The sequence below is a fragment of the Crassostrea angulata genome, chromosome 10, assembly GCF_025612915.1.
Source record: "Crassostrea angulata isolate pt1a10 chromosome 10, ASM2561291v2, whole genome shotgun sequence".
NCBI classification, from domain to species: domain Eukaryota; kingdom Metazoa; phylum Mollusca; class Bivalvia; order Ostreida; family Ostreidae; genus Magallana; species Magallana angulata.
In genome coordinates, this window is record NC_069120.1 from 877,787 (window position 1) to 893,681 (window position 15,895).

At 34.8% G+C, this 15,895-nt stretch overlaps 1 protein-coding gene and 1 long non-coding RNA gene across 2 annotated transcripts; one reads left to right on the forward strand and one right to left on the reverse strand.

The window, feature by feature from the left end:
• Positions 1-5,464: 5,464 nt before the first annotated feature.
• LOC128165669 (tripartite motif-containing protein 3-like) lies at positions 5,465-7,997 on the forward strand. Its single transcript, XM_052830436.1, has 2 exons — positions 5,465-5,507; positions 5,855-7,997. Exon 2 carries the CDS (start codon positions 5,893-5,895, stop codon positions 7,573-7,575), a length of 1,683 nt encoding a protein of 560 aa, XP_052686396.1. The 5' UTR covers positions 5,465-5,507; positions 5,855-5,892; the 3' UTR covers positions 7,576-7,997.
• A 1,480-nt stretch (positions 7,998-9,477) lies between these two features.
• LOC128165686 (uncharacterized) lies at positions 9,478-10,263 on the reverse strand. Its single transcript, XR_008241083.1, has 3 exons — positions 10,180-10,263; positions 9,891-9,974; positions 9,478-9,566 (listed from the first exon to the last, which is right to left on the reverse strand). It is a non-coding gene; the product is annotated as an uncharacterized LOC128165686 (long non-coding RNA).
• Positions 10,264-15,895: the final 5,632 nt, after the last annotated feature.

The window sequence follows — 15,895 nt, forward strand, 5'->3', positions numbered from 1 at the left end:
ACGCGAAGCAGAGCTTGACAATGGCTTTCTCAGGGTGTCAATTTCAACAGTTACCCTCCCAAACAGGCACTATTTAATATATAATATCAAACACCTCCCATATCTTGACAAACAGTATGGCCTTCTGTATGATATACATGAATAACTCTACATGTATGTGATTTAGACAATATTAAGGTACATCACCCACCTCCCAAATCTTGACAAACATTATGGTCTTCTGTATGATGTACATGTATGACTATATGTGGTATATACAATATTAAAGTACATCTCCCCACCTCCCGTTTCTCGACAAACAGTTTGGCCTTCTGTATTATATACATGTATAACTGTATGTGTATATCTGTTTGTGGTACAGATTAAGGTACATCACCCACCTCCTAAATCTTGACAAACATTATGGCCTTCTGTATGATGTACATTTATAACTGTATGTGGTATACACGATATTAAGGTACATCATCCACCTTCCAAATCTTGACAAACATTATGGCCTTCTGTATAATTTACATATAGAACTGCATGTGTATATATCTGTTTGTGGTACAGATTAAGGTACATCACCCACCTCTCGTATTTTGACAAACAGTATGGCCTTCTGTTCGTCCGACAGCTCTGACAGGAGGTCAGGGTCGACGGTCATCGTCTGGAGAATCTGCTGTAACATGGTGGACTCGTACTGACCTGTAACCCACAAACCAAACATAATTAACAGTTTGTTTTAATGATGAATTTTCGTTAATTTGAAAGCATTACAATGAAATATTACCAGTACTTGTTAGAGTAAATAAAACACTGCATATCAAGAACAATATTTGCCAATAAAAAACACTTTCAAACTCATAATTAAATTTTATTCAATACTGTTGAATACATCTGGTTTAAAAACTTTTGACACATTAACACAATTCTTTTAAATGAAGAATTTTATTACTTTGATATCAATACAATGAAAATTTCACTACACATTTTACATTTTTACCAACACTTTACCACGTTTACAGACTTTCTCTCATATTACCTGTAGATCAAATGGAATCCAGGGTATACATGTTAAAGGCAATAGATCTATTTTTATGTTTTCTCTAATTTAGAAATGCACAAGGAAATAGTATGTTGATAAATACTTTACTAGACTCAAGAATGTTTGAGTGTTCACAAACAACTTCCTCATAATAATCATTGGCCATACTTCAGTTGTAATGCTTTCTACCTCACGGTCGCTCCGTTAGATTAATGTTCATTGAGACTTTCAGAGTGTGGGAGACAACTTTACAATGGAGTTCAATTCTAAAAATCACTGATATGTATTTTACGTTTAATGTCTCTGTCCTAAAAATTTCAAAATACATGTTTATCTACATACTTTAAATTACCTTACACAGATGTCAGCTATTTGGTTACAATAAAGCTATTTCTCTGTATTAATTAATTCGAAGTTTCTAACTCTTTCTTCCTCTTCCTTAGATTATGGACTTAATTGGCCAACATTTAAATAAAAACAAATGAACCGCTGATTTAACGGTTTTATATCTTTTACATGATGTTGTGTGTAATTTCAATTCTCTTGGTACAAGACAGATTCAATTGATTCACAGATGAACATATAATGGTGGTTTAAGATAGAGAGGAGTTTATATATATATAGTGAATTCACTTCCGCTGGGAGTTGGATTGATACGATGACCTGACAATATCTAGGATGACTCCAGTCTGCTGTCATCCCGTTATCTTACCGCTGCCAAAAACAAGCTGATCACATGACTCACGCCAGTCAATTCCTCCCCCTACCGTACACACGGCATCCTGGTACCCCAAACATCTCACTCCTACCCCCCTCCAGTAAGTAATCAACACCAGATACCTGGGAGCAGAGTCAACACACAGTTTTTATCATATCACTACAGAGTTCCAATCACACTGAGAATCTACAAAATGTCTTGTAGAATTCCGCTGAATGGCAGTTTTTAATCTTGAATGCTGAGGATGTTTTGATCTGACTGGTTGATAAGAAATCAAAATACACACATCTATATTTTTCTTTCTTCCAATATAAATAAAAAATCTGGACAGGAGTTTTGAAGAAAGAGAGAAGCGATGTTTTAGTAAATCTCTGCACAACAAGGAATACAAAAACACAAACAACTTGTGTATATATCCTTTGTTTTAACAACATTGGGACATTAACTGTTTGCTGAATCACTGCTCCCCAGATGTTCCCTATTCCTTATCCATAGACCTAATGTGTGTAATAACGTCTGTGTTGTAAGGTGGAGAATGACATTCAATGAACTGGTATCATTGTCTTGTTTATCAGTAAGTAGAATACTCCTTCCTCTGTATATTGTTACATCACAGTACATCATATCATACAACACTGGTATCAGCGACTAACTACCCACCACAAAATCATGAAAGTTAACTTAGGAACAGATGCATTATTTGACTACAACAAGTTTTGTAAAGACAGCCCCCCTCCCCCCCCCCCCCCCCCCCCCCGCAAAAATGTAAATCAATAACACACATGATTTTGTACAGTGTAGTTTTCTATTCCATGAAATTCAATACAGTATAGCTGACATAGATATGTCAACAATTGGTAAGTTTTATCAACATGACCTCAATTTTAAATTGTTTAATGGGGACAAGAATATTTGCATGTTTGAATAAATTAAAGCAACTCAAACAATGTAAATGATCAGTGAAACTATTTATTATATAGGTCAATCAGTTACAGCCCTTAAGGTCAAATTCAAAACAAGTTTGTCCATTAGCTTGTAATGACAATCTTCAAGTCATCCCATTCTGACAATGTCATCAAAATGAAAGTAATTACACTCTCTGATTTCTCTCTTAATGCAGACAAGTGAAAGGTATAGTTTAAAATGTCCAATATCATTCCATTGCTTACCAAAGCATTAGTTGAGAGAGAGAGAGAGAGAGAGAGAGAGAGAGAGAGAGAGAGAGAGAGATTTTCACAACGAGATAATCGTACTCCAGTCAATTTAATATGCGTGTATTCGCATCACAGACATTAAGTAAATAGCAAAAACAACCAACAACTGAGAATTGCTAACCAACAGGCCGCAACAACCGAATATTTCGTCTCTTCTCTTATAACAGCTGTGTAACAAGGGGCAACACATTTTAATGCTCTACTTACGATTCGACCAACGCAATCAATGCCGTGCTGAAATGATATGGCGGAAACTAATGCATCATTCTTCCATAGTTAATATCTTCTACACTAAATATAAGTCCATAGCATCATGCTGTTTTGTGAAGTACAGCACCTTCGCTTTCTACTTCCACTTTACCAAAACTTCCTGTTGGTGGCGCTGCTAACCCAATTTTCTCAAGGGAGATAATCATAAGTCATCATAATTCAATTTTAGCAATGGAAGAGAAAAACATTAAATTATCATTTTATTTTCTTATTGATCACCGTAATACCAATATTCAAATTATCCTACCAGAAAGTATAGACCTATTATATTATTTTTTTATGAATCTGATTTTAATTTAATTCCTTTGAGCTGCATTAAATATTATATTTTCTTTTTCAAGAACAAACACATTTTTATGTGACTGAAGGAAATTGAACAAAATAATTTTTAAAGTTCAGACTGCAAACTATACATATTAACCAAAAAAGACAAAGCATTAAAGTTTCTAATGAATTCTCAAATGTTGTAAAAGCATCTTAAAACATAGGAGAGAGTAGACGGAATAAAAAAATGAGAAACAGAGGAAATCCAAGATTCTCGGTAAAACATGATATTAACATCTATCCAGTATTTCCTCCCTTACTTTTTTCTTTATTTATAGAAATTTGAGTTACTACATGTAAAGCCACTGACAAATTAAGCCGTATCATCATTAATCTAATTTGTCTGCATATGACTGTACACAATATGTTTTAACCCACAGCCTACAATTGCATCATCAAGCAGTGATTGGCCTATGAAATGACACATTTAATAAAAGTAATGATTACATTGTTAAATTGGGGTTTATTCTATAACTTTGAAGTGAACTATGCTTTGATTAATCTGTGATTGATTTAAACTTCCTCTACAATGCATGGGTGGAGCACGTGGCTCAGTGGTCAGAGGTGTTAGACCAGTAAACAAAAGGTCACATATTCAAATCCCTCTGTGGTCTCATGATGTTATGTGTTGTGCAAATTATAGTCAAGGAATACTTTCTCTACATTTTCTAAGTCCACCCAGCTGAAATTGAGTACCAATTTGCAATGGACTGGTGACCCATTCAGGGGGAGTCAATGACTCACATCCGCTTAGCACCACGGAAGCTGTGGATAAGCACCGGCTTAATGCGCCTTCATGCCGTGGAGAATGATTTGACTTAACAACAGCAGCGCACGGACTCAGGTCAGACTTAGGGGAAAGGAGAAACTATATATGGCAAAGTCTCAAGACAGGGACTTTACACAGAGGTTGACTATGGCCTGTGACCATCATACTTTGTTCAAAGTCACTGCACATCCTTTACCCCAAAACACTCGGTGGGTGAAGTATGACCCAGATTGGGCCAAGAGAAAAGAAACTATATGCTCTGTACTAGTACGTGATATCGGACATCCAGATGGATGGAATGATGGATAGAAGGAATAATAGACTCATGACTATAAGGTACCTGTATATCGAGACCCTAATAATGGATAACACAGAGAGAGAGAGAGAGAGAGAGAGAGAGAGAACTATATCTAGTAAAGTCCTGTCTTTGGTGGTTGATATGAAGGTCAGAACAACTCTCCCCAAAACATGTCGCCACAGAGACACCAATTAAGAGACAAACTGCCCCCAATTCAGGACAACACCCACCGGTCAAGACGAACTTGACTCCAACATAAAGACCACTTGTCCCCTATGATATTCTTTTTAATTTTTTATGAATGTACTTTTGGCTTCCCCGAGAATAGAGTTCAAGGTTGTTTCAGCCTCATGTACTCAAGCCCACGCATCATTATTTTTTATTTTGTTACACTTCACAATAAATGATGGTATTGAAGCAAACACACCCTTCATGCCCCCCCCCCCCCCCCCAACCAATTAAATCCGGGAAGTACCCAATTTTTCATGCCAAAACACCAATTTTGTGGAACTAAATCATTTCATACCTCAACTATGACATCAATCAGGTATATGGACTTTACTTTTGATATAAATAAATTGTATATGGTTTTAATTATCTTTCAGCCTTCTACACATGTTAACGTTCTAAATTCAATTTTCACTTGTTGGCAGAAAATTCTTTTAATATATCACAAATAATCCTGTGGCTGACATACTCAGAGACTTCTACAATGTTTCAATAACAGTTTCCACATGATCCCCAACACAGGACAGACAGAGGGGGGAATAAAAGAAATAGGTCATCTATTTAGTCTGTCCCTGACATTTAAATCTATCACGTGACTTTAGGCAGGTAACCAGACCAGGAAGAGTAAATACCTGGAGCCGCCATGATAGACGTTTAAGGTAAATCAGTTTGTACCTATCGGAATAACAGATATATTCTACTTTGAATGGATAAAAAATAGTGAAAATATCTTTTTATTCATCAGACCAAGAAAGTGTTTTGATATTTATATTATAATTATGATATCAATTTTAACAATTACACTGTAAAAAACATGCAAGGACAGGAAGAGGTCAAAGTACAGTATATATACATGTATACTAAAGATAAATATGAATGATACACACAGGCGGTTTACTTTATAACAGAATAGGTATGTAGTCATAATAACAAACATTTAATTTCTTATAGGCACTAAAGCATTGGGGGTTTTAAGAGATAAATAATCATAGATATTTGATTTCAGGATCTAGTACTCCAGTAATTTACATCGTGTGCCTGACCATGTACCCTAGGACTTGGGCCCAGGATGTGTTACGGTGTCGTCTCTGTGAGACCCCGGGACCCCCAATGTACTGTGACATTTGTCACATACATCTGTGTAAAGCATGTGTGGGGGAACATCTCTTGGATGATTCCAAAGAACACAAAGTGCTGCCATTTAAAAAGAGGGGATCTACTCCAAATTACCCTAAGTGTCCTAAACATTCCACAAAACAATGTGAACTTCACTGTGAACAATGTGACATTCCTATTTGCACACTCTGTATTTCTGGAGAACATTTAGGACATAAACCAGTTGACATTGTTAAACATATTGAAAGCAAAAAAGAACTTTTACAGAGAGAAATGCAAGAGTTAGAGAAATCCATTTCTCCTAAATATCAACAGATTGCCTCTAATATCCCAGTTCAGAAAGCTGCTCTAAATAAAAACAGCCAGAAACTGACATCAGTAATAGACAAACATGGAGAAGCCTTGCACAGAGAAATAGACACCAGGATCCACAAACTGAAATCTGATCTCAATGAAATGGACACCAAACACCTGGCCGTCCTCAACAAACAGGAAGATGAAATCACACGCACCATTTATGAAATCACACAGAGCATTGCTGAACTGAATAAGTTAGTGGACTCCAATGATGTCAGTCTTGTCTCTGCCTACAAATCAAGGAATGCTGAATTCAGAAGATTGCCTCCTAAACTCACCGTGTCCTTACCAAGTTTTACCCCTCAGAAGATCAACAAAGAACAGCTTTATCAACAGTTTGGTTCTCTGTCAGCGTCATCTATCAAAACAGAAGAACAAGTCTACACCATGGATTCCCCCGGTGCTGAGTCCTCTCCCCCGGACAGACCGCTCATTGATGTACCACGGATCATCACAGAGATAAACACCGAGTATGGAGACTCTAATGGATTATACAGTGTGTCCTGTCTGAGGGATGAAGAACTATGGACGCGTGGTGGGGACAACAAGATGAGACTGTACAACCTGCAGGGAAAACTAGTGAAGTCAGTCCAAACCAAGTCAGGGTACGTTCCATACGACATAGCAGTGACAAGGAGTGGGGATCTAGTTTATACTGATTACAGAGATAGAACTGTGAACATAGTGAAGAATACACAGATACAGACAGTGATCAGACTACAGGGGTGGAGACCTCGCGGTGTCTGTAGTACCTCCTCTGGTGACCTCCTGGTTGTCATGGACAGTGATGATGATAAACAAACAAAAGTTGTGTGTTACTCTGGCTCCACAGAGAAACAAAGTATTCAGTACGACGACAAAGGACATCCTCTCTATTCATCTGGTGGATACACTAAATACATCAGTGAGAACAGGAACCTAGATTTCTGTGTGTCAGACTGGGGAGCCCGTGCAGTAGTGGTGGTCAATCGGGCCGGGAAACTCCGGTTTACCTACACTGGTCCTCCCTCTACTACCAAGGGATCATTTAGTCCATACGGCATCACAACAGACAGCCAGGGTCGGATCCTGACAGCAGACTGTACCTATAACAACCACCGTATCCACATCCTGGATCAGGACGGACAGTTCCTCCGCTACATTGACAACTGTCATTTACAGCGTCCGTGGGGTCTATGTGTGGACACCAGAGACAACCTCTTTGTGGGTGAACTAAACACAGGTAAAGTGAAGAAAATCCAGTATTACCTGTAAACAAACTGTGTGTATTACCAACAAATATGTAAGCTGTGGGTATGTTTCATTGATATGAACTATATATAAATACAGTATATGTATTATTTACAAACAAACCATGTGTATATATTATATGTAAACAAAGTGTGTGTATAAATAACAGAAAATGTACATGTAAACAACATGGCTGTATATATTACAGGTGAACAATCTCTATAATCATGATAATTTATACTTCATTGTATACCGATGTATGTAAGCAAATGAATATACTACTGTATATAGTAAACAGACTGTTAAAGATATTACATACAAATTAATTATGATTGTGAATTATGCTGATTTTTTTTGTTTAAAATAATAACTCAATGCATATTTATAATTCTTACTATGCAAACTTTGTTTTAATAAATTATTTAATAACCTGTTACTGCCGTTTCTTTGATTAAGTATTTATGAATTTAATTACCTGATTACTTACTTGTATTTCATCTGCAAATACACAATGTAGTCCTTCTGGTTACATCTATAATGTTGTAGACACTTAGACCGTCACAGCAATACCTGCATATAAAATATGTTAATTAAAAAGCATATAACACCTCTATGGCACTTCAGAAGTAAGAATTAGGAAGACATTATATATATACCACAACAAACAAGAGGCCCAAGGGCCCTAAAGTCCACCTGAATATGAGATAAAATCCACTAGAGGATTCACAGAATCGCAGCTTTCTTTTAGTTATTAAAACAAAATAGTATTTTGCTTAGAAACAAGATTACATGATTTATGGGATTACAAATGATTAAGAAGATAATGGATTTGGTATTGTAAAATTTTCAAAATCTTTGATTTTATTCAATGGCTGGAGAAGGGAGAATTATGACCAATATGAGTAAGTTGACTTATTTTGTCATGAGGGGGGTTAATGTTCTTTCATTTCCAGCATGTAAATCATAAATTATTTAAATATATATAAGTGTTTAAAAAAGAAAGAATCAGAACCACTCAACTAAAGGTTAAAAATTTTAATAGTTAGGTAAAATATCTTTATCTCATCTAAACCACCTGCTCAGTTTTTTGTTGTCCCCCCCCCCCCCCACCTGCACACACTAGAACCTTTAATCGGAGGGTCATGCATTTTTGAATTTTACACTTCTGGTTGATCATTATACTGCACTTAGATGACCAGTCACCCCCCCCCACCCCCCTCCCCCAAAACATTCTCATCCCACACCACACCAGGGATATTGATTCTGTTAAGTCATCATCAAAACCCAGTACTTAGTTTTCTGCAAGATGCTAGGTAGTATGATATAAAATTACAATGATTTGCTCCATGTTAACTATATTACAAATAGAGTCCCACCATAACACCAGAACCACTGATTGAGAGGGTATAAATTTTTACAATTTTGGTACAGACTTCCTTCTCCATCTGTATTACGTACATAATTTGACTGCTAATACTTCAGTAGTAGAGAGGAAATTCCTCAAAGAATCCATATTTAGTATATGGAAGCTAAAAACCAAACTTAACACAACCCCGGACCCAGCGGCCAAAAATTTACAATTTTCTTGTTGGCATCCATGCATATCATAACCATGTACACTGCTCAATGTTCGACAACATAGGGAATTTTTCAAAATTGAATTTATTTTTACAGTTTTTACCCAAATTATATAACACATTAAATATAGTCAGGATAGGTAATACTAGATAGCAGGCTAAAAAACCCTGAAAATGTTTAAAATTAATGAGTACCGGTACTAATGCACGAAGGACGACTGCACGACAATGAACGAAAACGCATCGCAATACATGTAGGTCACCCAAGTCACTCAGGTGACCTAATAAGGGAGGTTACTTATAATGCTTTTTACAATGATAATTATTCTGATTTTGTACAAGTACGAACCTCCACATGGTCACGTTGGTTAGAACTATAACTTCTCTCTGCCCCTCACAGGAAACCGTCCAAATGCAGCATATCCAAAGTTCTCACCCCTACAATATTCACTCTTGTTTTAATACATTGTTAGGGTTTAATACAGTTTTGTACATATAAGATAACTAGCCTGTTTGTGTTGTATTTATATATAGTTTATCTCCTTATTATACTGTAAAATTCATTTATTTTACAATTTATACAGATTAAAATTAAGTAAACTATTAATAACAATTGAAGCATTTCCATTGCATTGATGGATGCTCAAAAGGTGAGGTACATTCTTGAGAATATTATTGATCAAACTTGTTTAAACAGTTATAAATCTATATAAATTAATATACACAGTTGTCCATGTTCCTGATACCTACACAAAGGTTTACCTGATCTGGTTTGTTTGAAACTTGGTAGGTTGGCACTTGTCCCTGTACTTAATGTATCTGTAGATTTCTTGTAGAAATGATAACCTTTAGAATAAAGAGTTTCAGACTTACAAAATTTATTCAGTCATGTTAAAATGTTATATTTGTTATTGAATTTTTTTTATCTATAATAAACATGGTGATTAGTTTCCACATCCCTGCCTCACATTATAAAACAGCCCATTGAAATATTCGGAGCATATAAATATTTTTTAAACTTTTTGCATTATTTAATTGTTTTGACTCTTACCACTATTATCAGTTTTTCATTCCACTCCTTCACGTTTTCTGAAAAATGTGATATATTAACGTGTTATACTTTAAAGAATTTTTTTTACCAATTCTTTGAGGAAAAATGGGAAAATGTTACAAAACTTAGAACATCAATACTCTATAGTAAAGCTGCATTTAGTTTGTTTACTGTATTCAGTAAGAATATATTTGGCATTGATAGCCTATTTACCACAGAAATAGGTTTCAAAACAATACATGTTCGCATCCATAATATCACCAAAGTCAAGCTAGCACGCACTAACTTCAACGCACTAACTCCGTTCTAAATATGCTTATCGACTAGTTTTTCTGTGACGCTTAACTGCTACGAGAGACACAGCATATTAATGACATTCATTAGAAGGTTTCAATGAGTAAGATTAAAATGCTTGTAATAGATAACACATCTCGGTATTTTAATACACATAAGTTCTTGCAAGATGTGATGGCACTTGGTCAAGGTCTTCCCCACAGTTGTTTATTTTATTAAAGTTTATTTTATAAATGTTTTTTCTGATTCCTGGTGATTATTTAAAACGAACATTATAAAAATATATTGGTGATTTATTTTTATGAAGAACTGAAACCTATCGATTTATCAAATAAACCTTTATCATGTAACATTAATAAAAATGAAACATCTCAAAAAATCAACGTAATTAAGCAGGCCGACTTGGATTTTTTTTTGCGTAAAAACTACAACACCAAAACTTCAAAATTTAACATTGTGTAATATACACCAACCCTAGTGTACCTGCAAATATCCTGGAAAATCTACCATCTGTTTTTATTTAGGGTCCTCTTAAAATATGGGTACATATACGATAGGAATATACATGTATAGGAAGTTGCAATTTTCTGCACTTCAAATAAAAAAAATGCTACAAAACATAGACGTCGAAAGCAAATTGAAAGTGGGGGGGGGGGGGCGGTTAGAGATCCAAAATCTTGACAAGACACCCCCCCCCCCCCCAAAAAAAAAACAACCCACAGTTTCCACCTATCCTCACGATCGTAATCCGGAGGTGGGGTTTAAATGATCGATTTATTCATTCTTTTTGATTACGTCTATTTTTTGCACATAGAAAAAAATCACAAAGTATTTTGATAGAGTCATCTAAAGATATCATTGAGTATTGCAAACGTAGATTGGTACAATGAATTCATTCATTAAAAAAATAGGAAAATTAACCAAAAGGAGAGAATATTTTTGTTTTCAAAATTTCCAAAGCTTACATTTTCTACTTTTTATTTTATGTCAATTCTTCTAGAAAGCTTCATTTTATCTTTCCACCATTAAAACACAACGACAACCCCCTCCCCCCTCAATTTACGCCACGGAAAAATTGAAAAATTCAGAACAAAATTTTTTATGTATGTGTATTTTGTTTATTTAGTTCAATTTTCAAAAATCAAAATATAAAAAAAAAATATCAAAATAATTTCTGAAAAGGTGCAAATACGTCGACTTTTACAGGAATCCGCAAAAACAACTATGTCACATAAAAGCCACACATTGCTTGTTTTGATTTTATGACAATTGTAATTATCCAGTGGTGAGCCCCCTCTTTCGGAATGTTACCTGTACAATTCACCTGTAACGAGCCTCAACTCACTGGACCTTTAAAATTAAAATCAGTCCGTGCACAGTTTGGACACGGCAGTCCGAGGGGAAGGACGCAACAAAGACTTCTCCTGTTTTTCTTGTACTAGTCCTGGCACATTTTTACTTTCCTTTGAGCACTCTTTATTTAAAATGCCTATGGTCCAGCTTTTCTGAGGTAAGCCTTTTTTGTACTGTGCTTTAAATGTTATTGTTTCATAAATGCAGAAAAACTCTTAAAACATCCAGTTACGAAGTTTCTCGGTAAGAAAGTGAGCGCACAAGATTGTAAGTTTGCAGGAATCCTCGACACGAATCAATTGGGATTTAAATGTCTATAACCTCGAAAGGCTATGTACAGGTTTCAACAAAAATATATTATGTTGAGAGTCGAAGTACATGGCTATTCCGGTTATTAAAAAACTCACAAAGCTTTCAAAAAATGGCAATGAGCGGTAAACCGATAACTAGTTGGAAATGTTAATGAAAACATTATTTAATGAAGTTATATTGTGTTATCCTAAAAAAACTAGTAATAAGAAAAGAATTTTTTTATAGTGTTCATACAGCAGATCTAGAAATCAATAAAAACAAATTAAAATATACCGGTATATTATAATTCAACATCATGTTATAATAACATACATTTAAAACAAAAAAAGTTTAATTTTTTTTTAAAAGACCACCAGTTGGATTTGAACCCAAAATACTGAATGTATGTATTCACTAAATCCAGGACGAAACCACTGAGCCACGGAGACTTGTCAATGTATGCTCTATAAAGTACTGTTTGAAACACCACTGTCATATCAATGGACTTTGTTTTTTATCCTTCAAAAAATAATTTGAAAAGTACATAATTAGTCATCTCTGGGTCATCTCTCCATCTTTTTTTAAAATGCGACATTTTTAATGTTGAAATATGTTACCTTTACACGTTTTAAATTTGTGGAGAGAAGACCCAGAGACAACAAAATCATTTAAAAACAGTTGTAAATAAGTAGGATTTTGCATGAACTGCATCGTGTTGCTATATTTAGACCCATATTATAATAAAACCTTTTGCATTTCAAATATTTTTCCACTCATTCCACATCCAACAGAAACCAAATAACGGTTATAATTCGAAAAATATTCAAAATTAATTGATGAAATTTTCACTCTCCTTGTACGCCCAGATTCCTGCCGAATCTACATCTTAAGCGCCCACATTCTTTCAACTTAAAGCTATTTACGTTTATCATTAAATGTCTTTACCATCTGTTTACCTATGTTTAGCTTTCTTATTATGGTGGTCCGTTTATGTCTTTACTCATATATATTTACATTTTCCAGTGTCTTTGCCTGTGATAACACTACGTATTGATTTTGTACTATATAACTCATAACTCATTGCTTATTAATATTTAAATATTTAATCGTACGATGGTTTAAAGTTTAATAAATATAAGTAATAAGGAATCATTCTTTGCATATTATGAGGTGATAATTTCGGTCGGGGCGTGATCAAATCTATCATAAAGCCCTTCCTTATTGCTTATGAATGACATATGTTCCGTTGTCTTGATCTCATTTTAGTGAGTGTAAAGTGTGAGTGTATCCATGTGTTAAGTAATGCATGTATTTCATGTATGTAATGCGTAACAGAAGTTACGAGTAAGTAAAATGTCTAGCATTGAGACATGAAGTACTTGTGTATATATGCCACGTGTTGCACCTTGTGACATAAGTATGTATTTGTATTTGAACAATTAACAGGTGTAAGTCTTCCTGGTAGATTCCTTGTGTTTTTCCACGTATTTACATCGTAGACATCTTCGTCATTGAATGGAACATCAGCCTCCTACAAGATCAGCAACAGCAGAACCATATTTGAAGGACAGTCTCGCCACAACCGCCATACACGGATCATCAACCTGATAAGCAGCATTCTCCTCCAATACCGGATTCATGGACAAATCATTGTTTCAATCATGTATTTTATAACTCAATGTAGAAAGAAAATATAAATCATTTATGTAAAATCAGTTTTTCTTATCATTTGAGGGTCAGGATCTTCTATTCTCACTAGGTCATTTGGTCATTTTGTGACAAACTACATGTATAAAGTTGGCCATCTTAAACCTTTTTCATTGCTGGATCCTCTGAATATTTCCTCCTCTATATCTTAAATAAATCTATTTTTAATCCTAAAAACACTTTCTTGTCGATCTGGTTTTTTGAAAACAAATTTCCTGTGTATTATAAATGAAATAAAAAAGTTTTGTTGTAAATTAACGTTTTGTACTTGATGAACACAATTTTCTCGCCTCTCGTAGAACACAAAGTTAAAAACAAGATATATTTAAGACAGCCAGGAACACATCATATTTAATTCTAATAAAACAATAGCTGTCTTAAGATAATAATTAGAGTCTGTTATACATTGTAACATTTTAAATTTTTTAAATAAACAATTAATGATTTGAAAAAAATCGTCCCAAGTTATTCAAAATGATATATTCGAACAACATTTTACGGATATTCTTACCATAACCTTGACCTGTGTCCTGGATAAATCACACTGTTCGTGCCATATGAAAAATATGATGGCATATTTCTGACCCCTAAATACAAGACAAATTATGTCAACATAATCATCTTGCATGATGACATAATTAATATTGCATGTAGGGGCAGAACTATGCCACCAAAGAAAAGGGATCGACAACAATCTAGGCTCGAAGAAAAGTCATTTTACTGTTTACTTTTACAGACGGTTAAATAATACAGAGTTTTTTCATGTTTAAACCGTTAAAGACGTCATGTCACTAAAGATATCAATGTCCGATGAGTATTGTTTACAAGATCTTCATCCACATGTCAATGAATTTAGATACAAAGGGGACATTATTTAGGAGAGTGAGGACATGAATATAACATGCTCATTAAGCAATCCTTCTCAAAACACGTGCATTTTTCTGTAGTTTGTTGGACAAAGATAGTACTAAAAATCAAGGATACGCGATTATTTAATTGACTTTCATCACTTATGTAATTTAATGCACTTCCATTACACATCCTATGCCTAGATAAATCAATCAGTCTACCAAAATTGCTCAACACGATAATTTAGGATTAACGGCCAAATTTCATATCATATCTTGTTGTAAAATGTGAAAAATATTAGGGTAAAATAACTGCCTACTATTCTAGAGACCTTGGCCAAAGCTGACAATGGATACCCCTGGGTGTGCCCTTGCTGTACTCAGCGTTCGGTAGCTCTCCTGGCCAAAATTTGTCAAGGTATAAATACAGTCTGGAAATGTAGCATCATCCCTGGTTACCCCTACAACCATAATCTGAGGACGGAAAACGATAGTTTAACGAGTCCCAGGAAATGTGTCTGAAGCTTACCTCAAAGATGACTTAGATAAGGAGAACCAGTTAACATTATATAAATAGTGCCTGTTTGGGAGGGTAACAGTTGAAATTGACACCCCGAGAAAACCATAGTCAACCGACGCGAAGCGGAGGTTGACAATGGTTTTCGAGGGGGTGTCAATTTCAACTGTTATCCTCCCAAACAGGCACTATTTATTTTGTTATACTGAATGTCTTTTTTTAAATTTTTAAGAAAATTTTACTGCTTTTATATAGGAATAACGTGAATTCTACAGCGAACCGTACGCGCATAATTTTCGCGCATGTAACATTTTTTAATGTTACCCGTTGCCAAGTGCGTTGCTAACGCTGAGGGTAATAGTAAATATTATTAACTGCGTCTTAACCAATCAGATTTCAGTATTTAACATGAAAGTATAACAATGTTAAATGTGGTCTTATTTCATACTTGTAATGGTTACTTTATGTATATCTAAGGAACAGAAATCATTCTTTGAGTATTATGAGGTTATCATTTTGGTCGTAATGCCTCTCGATATTAGTACTCAGAAATGATTCCTTTTTACTTCAAGCAATTGTACGATTAAATATTTTATCAAATGTTTTTTCTCAATATACGGTGGATATCACTCATGAGATTAATTTTTGATATTACACTGCGTGTTCTTACGCGACGTGACGTCATAATTAAACATAGCGTAGGTTT

Bases quoted from the DNA above. Each gene is read 5' to 3' on its own strand.
- LOC128165669 (XM_052830436.1), top strand. From the start codon at position 5,893: ATGTACCCTAGGACTTGGGCCCAGGATGTGTTACGGTGTCGTCTCTGT.